This window comes from Cavia porcellus, unplaced genomic scaffold (genome assembly GCF_034190915.1).
Source record: "Cavia porcellus strain 051 isolate PalLab524CR breed Dunkin Hartley unplaced genomic scaffold, mCavPor4.1 scaffold_25, whole genome shotgun sequence".
Lineage (NCBI taxonomy): Eukaryota > Metazoa > Chordata > Mammalia > Rodentia > Caviidae > Cavia > Cavia porcellus.
Window position 1 is genome coordinate 25,978,040 of NW_026947508.1, and position 19,165 is coordinate 25,997,204.

General features: G+C 41.8%; 1 protein-coding gene across 9 annotated transcripts in view; it reads right to left on the reverse strand.

Annotated features, from left to right (window-relative positions):
• The window catches only part of Csmd2 (CUB and Sushi multiple domains 2), a 566,560-nt gene that overhangs the window by 146,418 nt on the left and 400,977 nt on the right, over positions 1–19,165 (reverse strand). For all 9 annotated transcript variants that reach the window (XM_063236033.1, XM_063236032.1, XM_063236031.1 and 6 more), the window contains 3 exons: positions 16,802–16,958; positions 15,356–15,547; positions 10,394–10,520 (listed from right to left, as the gene is read on the reverse strand). In XM_063236033.1, coding sequence (XP_063092103.1) covers positions 10,394–10,520; positions 15,356–15,547; positions 16,802–16,958 — 476 coding nt within the window. The remainder of the gene's footprint in view (positions 1–10,393; positions 10,521–15,355; positions 15,548–16,801; positions 16,959–19,165) is intronic.

Sequence of the window (19,165 nt, forward strand, 5' to 3'; positions counted from 1 at the left end):
GCCCATGGCGCGGAGTGGCTGTCTTGTGAGGGAGTTACAGCTGCAGCGGGGAACCTGGCTGCAGGCACAGCTAGGTGTTTTGTCTAGGCCAGCATCCTCCTAGGAAGACAAGCTCCACTGGGCAGGGGACCTGGTGAATCAGAACTGTGCCCCTCCTCTAGGCAATGCTGCTGTCTGCTTGGTGACTGGCATCTAAGAATGGAGCTTGCAGCTTGCTCTCTGCCTTAATTATTAGGAAGTGTATCTAAAGTTAAAAATCAACAAAAGGGCTATCGCCAAATAGAGGAGTTTTATGATATTTAGGCATTAAGAATGGAAAGTAGAGTGTCAGAGATCAAGAAATTCTCCACCCTTCTGGGTCCCAGCTCTATGCACAACTGCAGCAGCCTCTCTTTTGCTTTCCTATTTGCTTGGCCATACTGCCAGCCTCCTGTAGCTCCCAACTGGACTTGGAGGCAAGAAACGCAGCTCAGTTATTCTGAATGGAGCCAAGATCCTCAAATGGTGTGCTAGCCAGCTTGTCCTCTGCATTGCCACCACTGATTTTCCTGAAGCAAAGATGTAACCATGCTACCCCCGTCACAAGTGCTTCCAGACATGGCCACGTATACCCACATCTTCTTTCTCATGCCTGGGAGCCCCCCACCAACATGGCACCCTCCTGCCATTCTTTAAGCACCCCTGGAATCACACTTTCATTCTGTAACACCCCAGGTGCACCTAGAACTATGAACTGTCCTTGCAGGTGCTTCTCCTCTGTGTTTTGTACATGCCTCTGCTGTAGTATTTATCACATTATATTAGAATCTGTAACAGACACTATAGGTTGCTGATCTTTACACTATTCCAAACTTCTAATCTGTCTCTACTATTGAGACTGTAAAAACAGAGCAAAATTCATTTCTAACTTTTCTTTAACCAGGTGTGGCAAGATACAGGAAGATGGTCTCTAAGGATGATGGCTTTTGCTATATAAATATTAGAATCCTCATTAGGAGAGAGCTTCTGTACTCTTTCCTCATTCTTCTTCTTGACTGGAACACAGATGTATTGTCTGGAGCTGGAGCTGCTAATTAGGTAACCATGATGATGGAAGCCTCAGGATGGCAGAGCAAAAGGAAAAGCCGTGACATCTTGAGTAGTTGTAACAGATCCAGAAGGGACCTTGAGATATTTTTTCCAAAGAAAAACCCAACTTCCATCTGTGAAGCCAGCTTTAGTTAGTTTTTTTCCTGTTTCTATTCCTAGCTGATATAATTTCTCTCTATAATACTCAGATCTTTAAGAGAAAACTGTTTCTTATTTATATTTATGCCCTCCATGCCTGGCAGAATGCCTGGCTGAGTAAATGCTCCAAAGTTTTGACTTGAACTGAATGTCATTACTGTCTTGACAATATTCCAGTGGCTCCTTTTTACCCTGAAAAATCCATTCAGTGGTCATGGCTTGTCCCATAAGGACCACTGAGACCCTGCTTTACTCAAGCAGCCTTCTCTCCCTGACAGGCAGCTCCAATATGGACAGCCTGTGTTGCTCCCCTGTTGCTCATGACTCTACGCCCTGATCCCAGTTGGAAAGATCACCCCCATCACCTCTGCATCTCTGGGTAGGGCTTCTGTCTCTTCATGTACTGACCTGCTGTTTGCCTTGTGCTGACAACTTTTCTCTTATCCTGGAGGTATCTGCTTGTTGGACTTGTTCTCTACTACAATATGAGCCCTTGGGAAGCAGACCCTGGCTACCATTGCACAGTAGGGCATGATCCTGGGCATGGGTAGGTATTCAGTACCCACTTTACTTAATAGAATTAGGCCAGGATTCCAAAAACTCACATTACTGGATAATTTTTTCTGAACATTGATGATCCCGTCTATGAAATGGAGAAAATAATTATCAGTCTAAAATTTGGTATGCTGAAGATATTTGATAAATGTTAGGTAGAGAAGCAGGATTCAGAGCTAAAGGATTTGCTTTCCTTTCTTCTCCAATTATCCTCTGAGCTGGTCCACTGATTAAAAAAAGAAAGATTCTAACCCCACACCGGAGACCAATTAGAAGTCCTACCTACGTGGTCTTAACTTTCTGTGTTCTAGGTGGTGAAAGACTCCTGCGTAAGCAGCATGGCAGGCACAGCTCACTGCTCTGCTCTCACCCATGCTGTGAGCTTCCAGCTAGGGTGGAACTAGGTCAGTTCCCCTACCACCCTGCTAAAGGCTATTGGTGCTCTTGGGTTCAAGGGGGGCAATTCTTCCTGCCAGCCCACTTTGTAGATATATCCAGGCAGGGCCCACTTTGCAGCTGGGGCCACACACAGGGCACTCTGGTTAGATTCCTGCAGATGCCCACTGCTTCTCTTGGGCACTTCTGGAGAGAACTATCCTTGCCCAACTTATTAAGGTGAATCTGACCACCAATTCCTCTGTTCACTATCAGTGCTTGGTTGCGGCTGGGACAAGGTAAAGAGAGCCTGCTGGAAGCCTTCTCCTGTTTATGCCTTTGTGAACAGGCTGGCCTGGTGGCCATTCCACATGTCAGGCATACTTGCTCCTACCCACAGCCCATCAGTCACCATCTGGGACTCTCAAGGGGCAACCTACACGCTGCTGTGCTCAGAAGATGCCCCAACTAGGTAAAATAAACAACTGTCTTCCTAGAACCAGGTGCCAGCCATGGTTCTAAGTGCATTACACATGTTTAACTCATTCATTCCTCATAGTGACCTGATGGTAGGCATGGCCTTTAATTGCTCTTCCACAGATATGAGGGCCAAAGCACAGAATGCTGGGAGCTTTCCAAGTTACAGGGCTAAGCAGAGAGGTAGCCGGGGTTAGTCCAGCTCTTAGCTATGACTTGAGGCTGAATAAATAGTAAAACTTGAGAGACATAAAGAATCTAGCTGAATAATCAAACCAAGTTGCCCAACTGCAAAATGTAGTTGCTGCATGGGAAAACAAGTGATGGCATAAAATAAAACACAAATAGTATCCTCAGAGAAAAGCACGATGATGATATTTTGATAAAAAACAATAGGAAGCTGTCAAGAGCAGTCTGAAAACAAAAAACGCAGTTTCCTTTAAACAAAAACAAACAAAAGCAAGGTTTCCAAAATGAAGAGGGAGCACATAACAGGATAATTACCATTGAAAACTGAATTAGTGAAAACACAAGACCACTGGCAGAATAAAAACAGGACAAAGAACTTCAAATCACTAGATGAAAAATAAAGCCAATTAAACAGTCCAGCTAACAATAGGAGAGTCAAAAATAAAAGCAAGTATTAAAGAAGCAGAATACATTTTGGTTGAAAGAAAGCATAATACATTTGATGTGAGAAAAATATAGACCCCATGCTCTTCTCGAATTCTTAAGTGTCCCTAGGAGATGAACAAAACAAGATGTTCCAAAAAATAAAAAGGAGTGATGCAGTGGAAATTAAAAGAGCATGCAAAATATATAACCACTTAATAACTTTAAAAATTCTTATATATTCTTGGATCAAAAGAAAACTAGACTGAAATGATAAGTGGTGAATACCCTATGTGAGAAAGACAAACTACCTAAAAGAAAAAAAATACAAAGAATTGAAAATATCCTTTTGTCCATCCAACTGATAAAGACTGAAAAGATAGACACTGTGTCTGTCCTGCTGCTGTGTGGGCAGCAGGTCTTCCCATAGATTGCTGGTGGATGTGTGAATTACAGCAATATCTTGAGAGAAACTGCAAGCCATGTAAAAAGATTTGCTTTCTAAGAATGAAATCAAGGAAATAATTGGATATCTGTTCAAAGATTCATGTGTAAGGATCTTCACTTGAGTGAAAACCTAAAAGTACTTTATCAATAGAGGAGTTAGTTAAATAAATTACGGCTATGCACACAATAGAATTCTCTGTAGCCATCAGGCAGGATGAGGCAGATCTATATATATTGACATAATAAGGTGATGACATATGATTAACTGGTAAAACAGAAAGCAAGTTACTGAGCCATGCATTAAGATGGTTTTGTTTCAGAAACCATGTTTACTGAATTCACTTTACATATAAAACAGTACACAAAATGTTTGAAAGAATACACAGAACAAAAAAAGTATCAATGGTTATCTTACTTAGGATGTGGGAGGAATCAAGGTACAGAGTAAGACGGTGGGGGCTTTGTAGTTACCTTTATAATCCTCAGTACTGTTGCATTTTAAATTTTTAAAGACAAGTATCTATTTTAATATAGAAAACTTCTCTCTATATTTTTAAACAACTAAATAAAGACTCGAACACAAAAGATTTCTCAAGACTGTGTAACTGTTAGTTCTTTCACGTTGCTGCTGATTATTCAGCTGCGATGGTGAGGCAGGAAGGACAGGGAGAGAGAGGTGCGGGGGGAGAGGGAGCCATGTGTGCAGGTGAGTGCAGGTGCCCACGTGCAGGTGTGCAGGTTCCCATGTGCACCCTGCAAGCCTTGGTGATGGCAGGTTGGGTGGGGACTGAGTGAGGAAAGCAGCTGAAGCCCTCTGCCAATTTAACGTTAGCTCTTCTGGGATGTTTGTGGCTCTAAGGAGCCTTCATAAGTGAGGACTAATGTTGTCTGCAAATTTTGTTTCCCATCTCCCTTCCTCACATACATGTTTGATGTGGCATGGGTCCATGTTTCTTGCCCTGTTACTTTGGAGAGAATATTCCTCGCATTCACTGAGATTTTTGCTTCCTTCCTGCCCTCCACCTCTCCACTTACCATTCTCATCAGCGAAGGTGATTGTCATTGGTGAAGAAAGCCTCATTCCCATCCGGACCCCTCTTCATTTTATTTCTTATGCTTCCCCCATGCCAGATGCCTCTAGATTTGCTCTGCTGTCCTTCAACCTTGGTCCTCAGTTTTAGTCATCAGAGAGATGCTATTGGGCCTCTTAGGGATGCTAATGTAGCTGTGTCTTGGAGGAGATGTGTATATCATGCTCTTTGGAAAGTGCCCACCAGAGTATATAGGGACAGAGTATCATGGTACATACAATGCATTCTTGAGTGCCTCAGCCAAAAAGAAAAAAAAAATTAAAGGGTGGAAAGAGAAGGAAAGTGAGGAGACACATACGCCAAAATATTAATAATGAAGACATTGCCCTCAGGTAACCAGTTTGGTAAGGAGGCAGCAGCCAGCCCTGCTCCCCACCTGACTCCAGCACTCTCGAGATGCTACTGCTCCAGGGAGCCAACATGGGCTTGGAAAAATGCAGCTGGCCCTGCACCAGAACACAGTGGCAAGCACTGGATACCAGCAGCCAGCACTGGCCAGGTGAACCCAGGAGAACCAAACAGTCACACTCCAGAGAAATTGTAGCCAACATGGGAAGTGCCTGGGACCCAACAAAATGTCTAGAGGAAAAAGCAAAAGGCAGTCCCTGGACTCCAACCCAAGCAGAGCAAGTCCAGGAGATGAAAACATGGAAGAGATCGGGAGCTGCACACCTAAAGTTTTTGAAGTGACGGCAACTTAAGTAAAGGGATAACTTCATGAGGCTATAAAAGAAATTAGAACAGAAATACTATCTCAGGTAAAAGAAGAAATGAAAAACATAATATAAGAATTGCTAAGCATCTCTAAAGATGACATAGATAAAAAAAATAGAGGAGCATAAGAAAATGAGGGAAACTGTGAATGAACATTATAAGACAGATTTAAAATACATGAAACAGATCCAAAGAGGAAATTAAAAACTGCACTGAAAGCTGGCAAAACTGCCCAAAAGAAACTGAAGATAGACTTTCAGACCTTGAAGAGAGGTGTGCACTTTATGATCATGAAAGGAAAGATCTCTTAAAAATAACAAGGAATCAGGAAATAACAATTCAATGACTGCAAGATGAGGCAAAGCAAAATAACTGATGAATAATAGATGTCAGTGAAAAAACAGGGATCAACACAAATGACATTAAAATTCTATTTACAGAAGTAATAGCAGAAAACTTTCCAAACATGGGAAAAGGGTGTGATATACAGGTAAGAGAGACAGCTAGAACTCCAGTCATAACCAAAATAAATCTACAGCCAGACATGTAATAATCAAGATTCCAGAAATTCAACACAAAAACAGAATATTAAAAGCTGTTAGAAAAAAGAAACTGATTGCCTATAAAGGAAAACTCATCAGAATCATGACAGACTTCTCAACACAAACCATTAAGTCAAGAAGAGCTTGGAGTGAAGTATTTCAAGTCCTGAAAGAAAACAACTTTTAAGCAGTGAAAACTGCTTTTTCACTGACAGATTGATGTACCCTGAAAAACCATCTTTCAAAATTAATGGAGAAACAAAATACTTTCATGACAAAGAACAAGTGAAAGAATTCATGACCAACAAACCAACCCTATAAAAAAATACTGAAGGACATTCTAGAGAGAGATTAAAAAAACAACAACACATTTCCAGGAAGAGCAGCAGAGTGGGATCACCAAGTGGGGCATACAATTGAATGGAAGGGGAAAGTAGGCAGCCAATGGCAGAAAATAGCATGGCAGAGATGAGCCACTGAATGTTGGCCATAACCATTAATGTAAATGGCCTCAATCCACCAATAAAAAGGAACACAGGCAGAGTAGATCAAGAGACAAGACCCTTCAATATGCTTTGTTCAAGAAGCATATTTAACTCAAAAGGAAATTCATAGACTAAAAGTCAAAGGAGAGAAAATGATGCTCTATGTAACAAGGAATCAGAAAAAAAGTAGGGGTAGCTTGCCCATTACTGCAGAATGGATAAGAAAGATATGACATTTTTATACAGAAAGCTACTCAGCTATAAAGAAAGATAACCTTGACACTCTTGTAGGTAAAAGGATACAACTTGAGATCATGCTCATGGGTGAACATCATGTTTTCTCTTTAGTATAAAAAACTAAAGAAGTTAGTGGAACCCAAAATTCACAATAGATGTTGTAAAGGTGAAAGGGGAGGAGATGTCTAGAGGGGGAAGGCTGTCGCCATTGTTAATCTATATCCTGTTTTGAAACTCTGTATTGTGTTCATTGTTCTGTTTAGCTTGGTTTTATTCTATTTTGTTTTGTTTGATATTTTCATATTTGATGGCATAGACAGCTATTTCAAAAATAGTAAGACATACTATAGTAGTCATTATTGATTTCCTATTATCTGGTTTTGAAGTCCTATATGCTTTACTTGTTTTCTTTTGATTGATTTTATTCTGTCTTGTTTTGTTTGATTTTATTATGTCTGATGGTATAAGCAGCTACTTTGAAGATAACAAGATGAATTATGGAGGCCACTGTTGTACTCCTATTGCCTTGTTTTGAAGTCCTGTATTGCTTTCATTGTTTTGTTTTGATTGGGTTTACTCTGTTCAGTTTGATTTTATTGTGCCTGATGGTATGGGTAGTTATTTTGAAGACAGCAAGAGGCATCATGGTAGCCATTGTTGGTTTCCTTTTATTTTGTTTTGAAGTCTTGTAACATAATCATTGTTTTATTTTGATTGTCTCTATTTTGTTTTATTTCTTTTGGTTTTATTTTCTTCAAAATAAAAAAAACCAAAATATTAATAATGTGTCTAGGTGGTTAGTGTTCAGGTGCTTGGCATATTGCTTTTCCAACTTTTCAGTATATCTTATATATTTTTTATTACACAATAAAAATAGGGGAAAACAGAAGAAAAATTCATTACCATATTTATTGGGTCCAGCTGGTGTGCTGCTTAAATGTTTTCTGAATTTATCTCTCTGTCCCCATCTCTGCTGCTACAGCATGGCTTTAGTTCTCCTTATTTCACCATAGGCTGGAGACAACCTCCTCCTGGAGCTCCCAGATCTAGACTTTCCCCTTATGCCTATTTTCTGTGGGGCTGTCAGATGTCCAGATGCAGTCACAGCCCAGCAGCATCTGGGCTCTGGCTGTACCTCCTCTACCAGCTCCATTTCCCATGGCTGCTATGACCCGCCAAAGCACAGGTGTTTGTCCAGTCATGGAAAGTACTCCCAGTTCCCTTGGGTGACCACCCTTCCTCACTTCTTCTGCTGAGAAGACCTTTCTTTTCCTGTCAGCCTGCTTCCTTGGCTTCCTGGCCAACTCCCCTCCATCCTTTAGGACTTGAATCTAGTATCACTTTTTCCAAGATACTATCTCCAGTCTCCTAATCTGCCTTCTCACTCACTTTCTTCTGAAGCCATCACCCCATTCTATGCACACATGCACAATGTCCCATTATGAACACTTAAGGAGTGTTCTTTTATTTCATTTATGTAACACCATCTGTCAGTTTATCTTGATTGTCAACTTGACTGTATTAAAAGACTTCTGGAGAAGGTGATTGGATCCTGAGGGCACTAAGTAGTTAAGAGTTAGCTCATTCCTGGATTCAGAGCTAGTAGAAGGTGGGACCTATTTGGAGGAATTTGGTCATGTGGCATGACTTTAGATACTATATATGGTCTTTGGCCCCTTCCTCTGTGGCTCTTCCTCTCCTCTTTGCTTCCCAGTCAACATGGACTAAGCAGCTTCCATCTGTCATGGCATTTCTGCCTTGAAGCCAAGTGACCATGGACTGAACCCTCTGAACCACAAGAGAAAATAAATCCTTCCTCTTTTAAGTCCTATATCTCAGCAAAAGGAAAGTTGACAAATCCACATCATGTCATAAACAGAATTGTCACATGCATGCATGAATGAATGAATTGTGCTCAAGTTAGGAGATGGGGGAACCTTCTCTGATTTATATAAGCATACTACAGTAAAACAGTCATTATGTCTCAACTTACTCATTGTTCATTCACTATTTACTAGGTGCTACCATAGAGTCACTAGTTATATAACCACAGAGAGGAAATGGATCAGGACTGCTTCCACTGGGATAGCCCAGCATCTGTGTGCAAGATGAAAGTGTACTTGTTCCCCAGTAGTACAAAGTGTCTAAAAGTGTTGTAAACCTTATTTTCCACAGGGTATAGCTCAAGACATTGGCTGTAGCATACATTACTTTATGCATAAATTTCCTTCATTTTAATTGAACTAAGAATATGTACACCAATGAATATGCACAAACGACTGTCTGCATTTCTTGTAGCAATACATCAATTTAGCTAGTTCTCCTTCATCAAAAACTCTCAAGGACAGGGATCTCCTAGCTACAATTCTGCTCCTTTTCTGGGCTACTTCATTTTCCTCAACACTTAAACACTTCATTTTGTATCACTGTGACTACTAGTTACTACTTCCTCATGAGCTCTCTGCACTACAAATCCTGGTGGGCCAACTCTACTCAAGAACACACTATGGCTCTCTCTCTTTATTGGCATAATCTTCTACAAGGCTATTTTCTAATCCTATCCATTCCTTATCCACTCTCATTCCCTACTTCAGCCAGTTTCCTACCCTATTCCTATATTCAATCCTTCTTTCACCTCACATCTCTCTGCATACTGGTATCCAGCTTGATCTTTATTCCTAACTCATAAGAGTCAGCAGTTCAAGGCCCAGCCTTGTCATCACTGTGATGTAATGTGAAGATTCAGAAAGATCTTTGTTTATAGCCTGCTTTCCGATTCCTTCTGCAACTTAGACATATTATGCATTCTCATGGAATCTGTTTTCTCATTTATAAAATGAAAGTAATAATATTCACTTATTATTATTATTGTCATCATTGATAGGACTACTGTGAAGAGTAATAAGACAGACCTTGTACTCTATAAATGGTTATGCTCTTTTGTTCTCTGACTCCTTAGAATTCTGATATGGAGTTCCTGTTAGTCAGATGTTCATATGGGAGGGGATGCTGTACTTGTGGAGAAAATGTACCAACTAACAGGTACTGCTGGGCTAGTTATTTATTCCATCCACAACCCTAAAATACAAGCACCATTGTCCTCATAGTACAGAAAAGGAAGCAAACTATGAAAAGAAAGCACCACGCCTGGGCTCATACAGCTCTAGGAACAAGCACAGCCAACATTACTTAGCCTGTACCAATTCCATGTGCTATCAAGCAGCATCTCACTCAAGTGCATTATCCTGAGACCCATACTTTATAGGAGATGGGAAGACTAGTAGAAGTTAAAGATCTTTTCCAGAGTCCTGCAAGCAGTAAATGGAAGGGTTGTAATCGAGCCCAGGGCTGCATGGCGTCAAGCCCTTCATTCCACTGCTCTGCTGTAGCCAGCGGTCCAGGCAGAGAAGTAGCTGGACATGGACTGTAGCCCTGTGCGACTGAAACTTGCTGGACCAGATCTTTCAAAGGATCTGGGTATCTCATGCCTGGGGTCAAGGCCACCTCTGCTAATGTGAAGGGTCTCCAGGAGAGGCAGAGGGGACCAGGCATTAGTTGGGGTCTGGTAATGATGCTGGCGATGGTTCACCTCAACAAGTGGCAATGTGACTCTGCCAGCCCTGACACTTACCCAATGGTGCAGCCAGCGTCTGCTTCGATGGTCCAGATGCAGTTGAGGTTGTGTTCGTAGGGAGCTGGATACCCAGGTGACAGCACCTGCCCTGTCACTTCTCCTCTCACTGTCCCTCCACATTCAGCTGAAAGAAATCCCAGAAGAATGAGCTTTGTAGGGTGGCCTGAGCTTCTGGGATTCTCTTAGCAGCTCCTCTGTGCCTATGAGTCTCCAAGTCTCCCTTGTTCATGCCAGGTGGCTGAGCGCAGCATGTAAAAATGTCCCTGGATGAGACTGTATTCAGAACCTAAAACAGACTCTTACTTCTCAACAATAAAAAGACACATAACCCAATTTTAAAATGGGCAAGGGATTTGAATAGACAGTTCTCCACAGAACTGTACATGTAAAGCCAATGTACATGTAAAAAGATGCTTAATATCATTAGTCATCAGGGAAGTGCAAATCAAAATCACAAAGAGATCCCACTTCATACCCACTAGGGTGCTGTAATAAAAATGACAGATAATAGCAAGAGTAGGTGATGATATGGAGATGTTAGACGCCTCACAATACTCATGGAAATGTAAAATGGTGTAGCTGTTTGGAAAACAATCCGATACTTCCTCAAAATGTTAAACATAGCTACCATGCAACCCAGCAAGTATTCTCACAGGCATATGTCCAATAGAAATGAAAACATATTTTTGCACAAACATTTTAACATGGATGCTTAAAGTGTCATTATTCATGAAAGCCAACAACTGCAAATCATCCAAATAGCCATGAAATTAAGAACAGGCATACAAAATGTGATATTTCTGTACAAAAGAATATTATTCAGTCATAAAAAGGCACACAGATGCATGCTGTAACATAGATGAACTTTGAAAACATGCCAAGCAAGAGAACCAAACATGAAAGGGTGACTATTGTGTGATTCCACATATATGAAATGTCCAGAATAAGCAAATCCATGGAGATAAAAGGCACCTTAGGTAGAGCAGTGGGAAGTGATTACTAATGGGTACAGGGATTCTTTCTGATGGGGAAAATGTTAAAAATCAGACTGTAGAGATGATTATATAGCCTTGAAAATGTCCTAAAAACAAATGAATTATACACTTTAGTGGGTGAATAAACTTGTTAAAGGAGAAGATCTGACTGCCTACTCTGTGAGCCAACTCCTCAAAGCCTCCGGGGGAGGAGTGGGGACAGGACCTTGCACCTGTTCATTGACAGCAAGGGTACCTGTGCCAGCTGTCAAGTGGACAGAGATGGACAAGAATACTGTCCCTTCTTGGGAAGAGTTGACAGTCAGGGATGGGGACAGCTATGGCCTGTGTTGTGTACTCAAGCACAGGCACATCTCTGGCAAGTGGCAGCACAGAGGAGGAAGCAGCCAGTATTCTTTAGGGCAGGGTAGGTAGAGCTAGGCAAGGTGCTGGTTTCCAAGGAACCTAGAAAGAGGAGCAGGAGCTGAGCAGATTGGCTGGTGGCAGAGCTAGGAGAGGACAGGAGGAAGAGGACACTGCAAACAGTGAGAGGCATCACACAGCAGGGTGGGCTGAGGACATGCAGTGGGGGTAGGCAGGATAAAAAGGTGATAATGTTGGAGGGCATCACACACCAAGCTGTTGGATGTTCGCTCGGCTCCAGGGAAGAACTGCAGTGACTACCCCCGAATACCTCAGCACTGTACGCATCCCTGAAATTTGCAGGTGAAGAGCAGTCTGTGGTAGCAGTTTGGAGGTGTGCAAAGGGCTGAAACTGGAGGTCAGGAGACCACAGAGAGATCTGTGTTACCAACAGAGTGGTCACCTAACCCACAGGCTAGTGGCTCCCCCGGCCTTTTCTTCTCTCCTGTCTGGTCTGCTTTCAAGCCCAAGTCCTTGAACCTCTGTGACACTTTTCACATTCGTTCCTATTCAGCCCCTGCCACCAGAGTCTTGGCTCAGGTCCTCACCCTCTTTTGCCTGGCACAGTTGCTCACCATCAGCAGTGGCACCAGAGGGATCTTTACAAAATGTAAATAAGTCCTTGTTTCTTTTAAACCTTCTTTCCCGGAACAGGGTTCAAACTCTGCAGAGAGGCTCCCTTCAGCTTCCCTGGCTGCCAACAGTAAACCTTTGGTCCAGCCAGGTCTAATGAACTCCATAAATGTAGGCAGCTATACCTCTTTTTGTCTGCACTTGGAATGACAACTGGACAGACATTCTTTCTATGGAACTCTTTGTAATATTCCTCTCCTCCCCAGGTAGAGCTGACATTGTCTTCCTTTGTATCCTCATTATTATGTGAATAGATTTTTGTCATAGAAACAGTAACACATTATTAAAATAATGTCGATCTCTTCCACAAGACTACAAGCTCCTCGGCTTCAGGGACTTTATCTTATTTATATTTGTATACCAACTGCCCAGTATAGTGCTGTGCATATTAGAGAAGCTTAATAAATGTTTATTGAATGGATGGGTAGATGATCAAGTTAATGAAAGAAGCTTATTGCTTCCCAGGAAGATTACTATATGTGTCTGAATCAAGGGAGCCGGTATGAAAATGAGGAGGAAGAGATTTATGGCAGAGTTATTTAGAAAAGGGAATAATTGATTAGGCAAGATGTTAGAAGCAACAGGAGAGGATGGGACCACAGTTACAGATGGCGGACTGACTTTCACCTGTAGCCTTGAAAGACTCATCAAGTATCTCATGGGCCCCCAGGCTCTATATAGTGCCACCAAGAAGGGGAAGGAGAAGAAGCATCCTGAGAAGACTGGACCCTTTTCTCATTCTTGATCATGTGCCCTCCTTCTGTGTTGTTGGGGTGAGAGGCACTAGCTTGGTTGAAAGGTACCAGGGTGAAGGGCCCAAGTCAGGGAATGGACAATAGCCCTACAAATGAGAGAGGGAGCATGGATGGTGACAGGACATCAGCTAGGTCATTGGCCAGAGTTTCTGCCCATATTCCAGAAGAAGTAGTCCCTGATTCTCAGAAAGTGAATGTTTGGAGGCAACAGTTGCAGGAGTGCTTCCACAGGGACACAGTTCCTGCTTTTCTTCCCAGGGATCACTTAGTCTAAGTACTGGGAGGCTAGCAGGAGTGGGCTAAGAGGGACAGCTTGCTACAAATTCACCATGGATACCATGAGATTTTGCCCTTTCTGGTCTGTTTCCTTCATCCCATTGCACAGTCTGGCTGTTTGGGAGCTGCAGAATCTGCTAATCAATACAGGAGACACTGGGTGTTTCCAGCTAGAGTAGTCACTTCCGGTTGGTCAAGCTGAACTCTACCCCAAAAAGACAGATGTAAAGCATACATGTGTAACACTAAGCACACAGCCTCACTCCCCTAAATGTAATGGAGGCTAGAGGAGTCTCAATGGGGAAGGCACCTAATGCTTAAAGGATATTTTTCTTAGTCCTGTTTGTAAGATCCTTTAAATTCAGTCCAAGTGGCATATTTGACATTGAAAAGAATCTTACAGTGAATCCTTTCTGCAAAGAAGTAAATTCTTTCTGCAAAGCATTTGTCGTCCAATGTGAATCAGTGTCCCTCCTTTTACATTTTATTTGTTCTGGCTTGCTTGCCTATGGCACTTTACTGTTACCTGGTTATGCACTGGTCTCATGTCTCGCTGGCTGGCCTGGGACCTTTCTATATTCCCAGGGTACGGCCCATGAATGAAAACAGGGAATAAAAAGTGGAATGACATGAGAAAAGGCAGGAACACGCCTACAGATTGAGTCAACTTCAAGGACAAAGGAAGAAGAAGATACTAGAAGCTATTTAGAGGCCACTACCCCAGTCTGTCTACTTTCAAGCTTAAAACTTTTGCTCTTGACTCTCTTGTCGTGTCGTTGTATTAAAGATTCTGTTAAACTGCAGTCATCAGGGGAATCCAATGTGGCCATTAATCCTCCCTATCATGCTGGCTCATCCTGTTGGCTCTGCCAGTGCTCAGACTAGAACATCTGCCTCCCCACTTCATCCATCCTGTGGGTGAGTTCTTACCCATCCTCCCAAATTTCAGTTGAAATGACACTTCCTATACAAGCTTCTAATATCTCTCAATACTTTGAGCATAACTATTTTTACAGTGCTCATCTTGTATGATAATGATCTGCTTGTGTGGTTATTCCTGCTAGAGTATGGGCTCCCCAAGGACAGGGTGAATGCTTTACTCCTTTTCTTTTTGTTTTTCTGACAAGACATCCTCAGACATGCACCTAGCTGATTCTGGTATGTGGGACTTGGAAGGCTCTTAAATGATTATCCAGTGGTTTTTTGTTCTTGAAAGATTAGCCCATGCTGCACAAACATCTTGGAATTTCTGGGGGAAGGTGGGAAAAGCCTGGTGTTGGGGAAGGCTTGAAGCAGTGGGCTGGGAATCCCGATCAGCAAGAAGGTGAAAAGCCGGGCAAACCGAACGTTGCACTATTTTACACTTCTGACGTGGACCACTGTCTCTTTTCCTGTGATGCATAAATCAGGCTTTCCAGAGAAACTGCTGCCATTCTGGAAGAATCTTAGTTTAAGTAGATGCAAGTTCATTACTATTTTTCTTTAAGAATGAAATCAATTCTAGTTCATTATCCTTCTTCCCAGCATTTCCCAGGAAAAGGAATTATGGGCCCATTTTATCTACATGGAAACTGAGTGAGTTGGAAATTCACTGGTCCCCGGTGTTACAGGAAGCCTTGGAATCCAGGCAAAAGTCCCACGTTTCCCATCTTAAAGGACTCTCCTACCACTGCTTCACTGCCGTGTTACAACTCTGAGGACATAACTTGACTCTGGTCCCAACTGCTACGTATGTGACAATGGCAAGTCGCTGCTTGACTGCACTGCCACTCTGGTGTAATGAGGTGTGAAAGTTAGGAATTGGAGAAGAATGGGTATAGGTCCACAATGCTGTTAACAGGCTAGGAGTTAGGTCAGGGGAGACCCAGGGGTCCCTTAATGAACAAGAGGCATCCTACCAACACAGGTGGGCAGAGGCTGATCCCAGGTCCTGCGTTCTCCACTTAGACACAGCAGCTCCTCACTTCCCCGCAGGCTGTAGCCAGGGTCACAGCTGAAGGTCACAGAGCTGCCTGCAAAGTGACCTCCATCATGAACCTTGTAGCCAAACTGTGGGGTCCCTGGGTCTTCACATTTGATGAGCTCAAAACCTAGAGAAAAGGCAAGAGGCAGAATGAGCAAGACTAATGTGGCAGAAACCAAGCTCCCTCTGCTGCCCCACAGCCCAGGTGCTCAGAGGAAGTACCTACCCCTCCCCAAGTATGCTAGACTCACTGCTTGGGGTCCTTCCACATTTTTGTGTTCAGTGGAGGGTGTTTGAGGGAGCACTCCTTCCCCTGTTACCATGTGTAAAGGATTTCAGCTTAAATATTTTTCAGTCTAGAGGCTACATTTTCTATATCCTTTATTGACCCCATAGCTTTTTGCTAGCAGATTCTGTTTCTGCTGTTTTGCTCACTGAAATAGTCAGATAGGCAAGAGTAATACAGAAACTTCAGATACACGTCTGAAAGCCCCATTATGTCCTGCTGAAATATACTCTGTTGAAAGGGAATGGAGAAGGAAACAGATACAGACATGTACAGAGCTCTTCCTTTGTGGGTTATCACATAATGCTGTCTCTCATTTGTTATTCACAGGGGTTTTGCAGGTAGGTATAATTATCTGCAGTTTACAACTGGGAGTATTGACTTGGGAAGGTTAAATAAATTGTTCCAAACTCACACTGTTTTCAGATAATGGAAATGGGATTCAAATGTGACTCTATTTAATCCTCCTGCCCTAAGTCACCTCTGAAACCAGTAAAAATCTCTCCGCCTGGCAGACTAATGCTCAAGCAAGGGGAATCCTGAGTAGCTTCACTGAGATTTTTTCATTCCTAGAGAATGTATTGAGACATAAATCTTATACCACAATGCACCCATCTAAACCGCAGAAATCAGTGTCCTTTATCTGTTTGCAGAGTTGTGTAGCTGTTATCACAGTTAACCGTAAAATATTTTCATCGCTTCAAAGAGAAGTTCATGTGCATTTCCTCTCAATTCTCTCCTCCCATTTACCTTGTTTCTTCGAATTTTTCTGCATTGGGAAGATTATTAAAAAAATGGAAATATGCAATATATGGCTTTTGCAACTGGCTTCCTTCACTTAGTGTTCTGTTTTCAAAGCTCACCCAGATTGCAGCATGTATCATCATTTCACTTATTTTTGTGGCCAAATAATATTCCATTGTATGGACATACCGCATTTTATTTTTCTACTCATCAATTGATAGAGACTCACTGGATTTTAAGTAATCTCCAAAAGCACATTCTTTCTGTCTATTGGGCAAGCAGAAGCTTCAATAAATGAATAAAATGGGAAAAGTGTACTTCATTGGCCATTCAGATGCAGGAAAGACTTACTAGAAAACTGCAGTTCAAAGCCTGTACTGGTATTTTCAGCATCAGTGATGAAGTCAAGCCACAGACTGCTGGATGTGCTGTTCAGAGTCACCCCCAACATCTCAGAATGGCTGAAGACTCCCAGCAAACGGGCGGAGTTGTTGTTACCATCATAGACCTAAAGACAGGTGAGGTCCCAATCCATGGTGATTAGCACTGCTTATTACAGATGACACCTGCTCACTCCACAGCCTGCACTCCCAGAGTTTAGCCTTGATAAGAATGGTTAGAGGGGCAGTCGGTTGTCAAAAAATGATAGAGTGAAGCTAGAAGCTAAGTATGTTCTCTTGAATCTTCTTGTGTCAGTTCCGTGTCCAGCCCATCTGTCCCGTGAGTCTAATCTTTGGGAACAGGTTGCTACTCCAACCTTTCCACTGGATATCTCCCTCAACCCCCACAAAGCAGCAGCAGCCTGGGGAGGAGGCCAGGCTGAAAGCATCTGGTATCTCTTCATTACTGAACACTCAATCTTTATTATTTTAGTAGATGAGGCAGTCCTCCTCCAACATTAGCCCACCTAATGATGACAGTGACTGGTCTTAACCATTTTGTTGGATACAATCCCTGGGATCCAGGCAGGATGGAGTTAAAATGACCATCATGTCATGGTGACTTTCCCTTCCCCACGCCTTGCCTCTGCCCCTTCCCCTCCTGTAATGAGGTCTCCAGTTAGGGGCTGCTGGGCTTGCCAAGGTTGGAATCATACAGGCATCTGGCATCCCTCATTCCCATCTGTGTTCTGAACTTTTGAGCACTAGCAAAGACAACAATCATCAGAATAATAAACTGGCTCCCCAGGTTCTGAAGTTGCTGCTCCCTTCTAGATAATTGTACAAATAACAGAAGTTGTGATTGAGTGAAAGACCCCCCTGGTGCTTTGGTAAATATCAGAGATGAGATCTATGGATGAATGATGAATATTTGTGCATGGTACACAATGTGGTGCCAGCTGCCAGAAAATTGGAACAATATTTCCATCCTGCTATTTATGAAGCAAAGCTTTCTAAAAGAAGCCATCTTTCATGCCAACGGTGCTGTATATTAACAGAGATTTGTTCAGGCACCTCAGACCTTCACGTTTGTTTCCATATCCCGTGTGCAATTGGTTTATATTACTGACAGAATGAGAGAATCGTGAGGTTCCAGCAGACATGGGCCGCCCCTGCCATATGCAAATTGTTATAAAAATATTTTTATCCATCAGAACATATATTGGAATGAATGGATCAAGGTGTTAATCATCGATAGTTGCCAACATCATAATAAGAAAAATCCAAACACCATGTACTTCTTAATGGAAGGCAAACCACCACTAGAACTACCTGTAGAACTGCCCTGCTGCAAAGAATCAGACCTGATTGGCTGAAGACACTGAATCCAACTGCCATCTTACCAAAAATACTAAGGTAGATGAACGTAAGAAAAGGGACTCTGAGCAGGTAGTCTGCAAAATCTACAATGTGGAAAATTCTACTGATTATTTTCCTCCAGAGGTTTTATCCTTAAATCCATTTGGAATTTATTTTGGCATATACGATTCTACTTTTCCCCCTCAATTAATCATTTAGCAGGAATCTGTTGTAAATTATCCACTCACCACCAATTTTAAATCCAAGTTTATTACATATATATAATTTATGTACATATTATGAACTTTGGTTTTTAAAGTAAACTTATTATTTTATTGTATTTGCCTATTTGGTACTGTGTGTAACTTGCATTGTTTCAGTTATTGTAGTTATATAATACATTTAAAACATAGTATGTATAGTAGTATAGTAAGTCCTCATTTGGATTTTCCTTTTTTTTTTTTTTTTGGGTACCGGGGATTGAACTTATAACCTAGCAATTGCCAGGCAGGCATTTATGGCACTGAGCTAAATCTCCAGTTCCTTGTGTATAACTTTTTTTTTTTTTTTTTTTTTTTTTTTGTACCAGAGATGGAACTCACAACCTTACCCTTGCCAGGCAGGTACTTATGTCACTGAGCTAAACCCCCTGGCCCACTCATTTGGATTTCAATTTAAAAATCTTTCTATTCACTCTTTTAGATAGCCTGAAGAATTTCCCTCCAGTTAAAAAAATAATTACCCCCCAAAAGAAAATTTTTGTGCCATTCTGATTGATTATAGGAAATATATAGGTTGATTTGAGAAAAATGCACCTGTGTTGTATTAAATCTCTTGATTCATATTCATGGTGTCTGGTTACATTTAATCAAGTTATTTTTATGTCTCTCAGTAAAATTTGTTACATATTCTTCAGTATTTTTACATTTTTAATTGCTATTGGGAATTGAGCCTTTGTATATGTTTATTTCTTAAC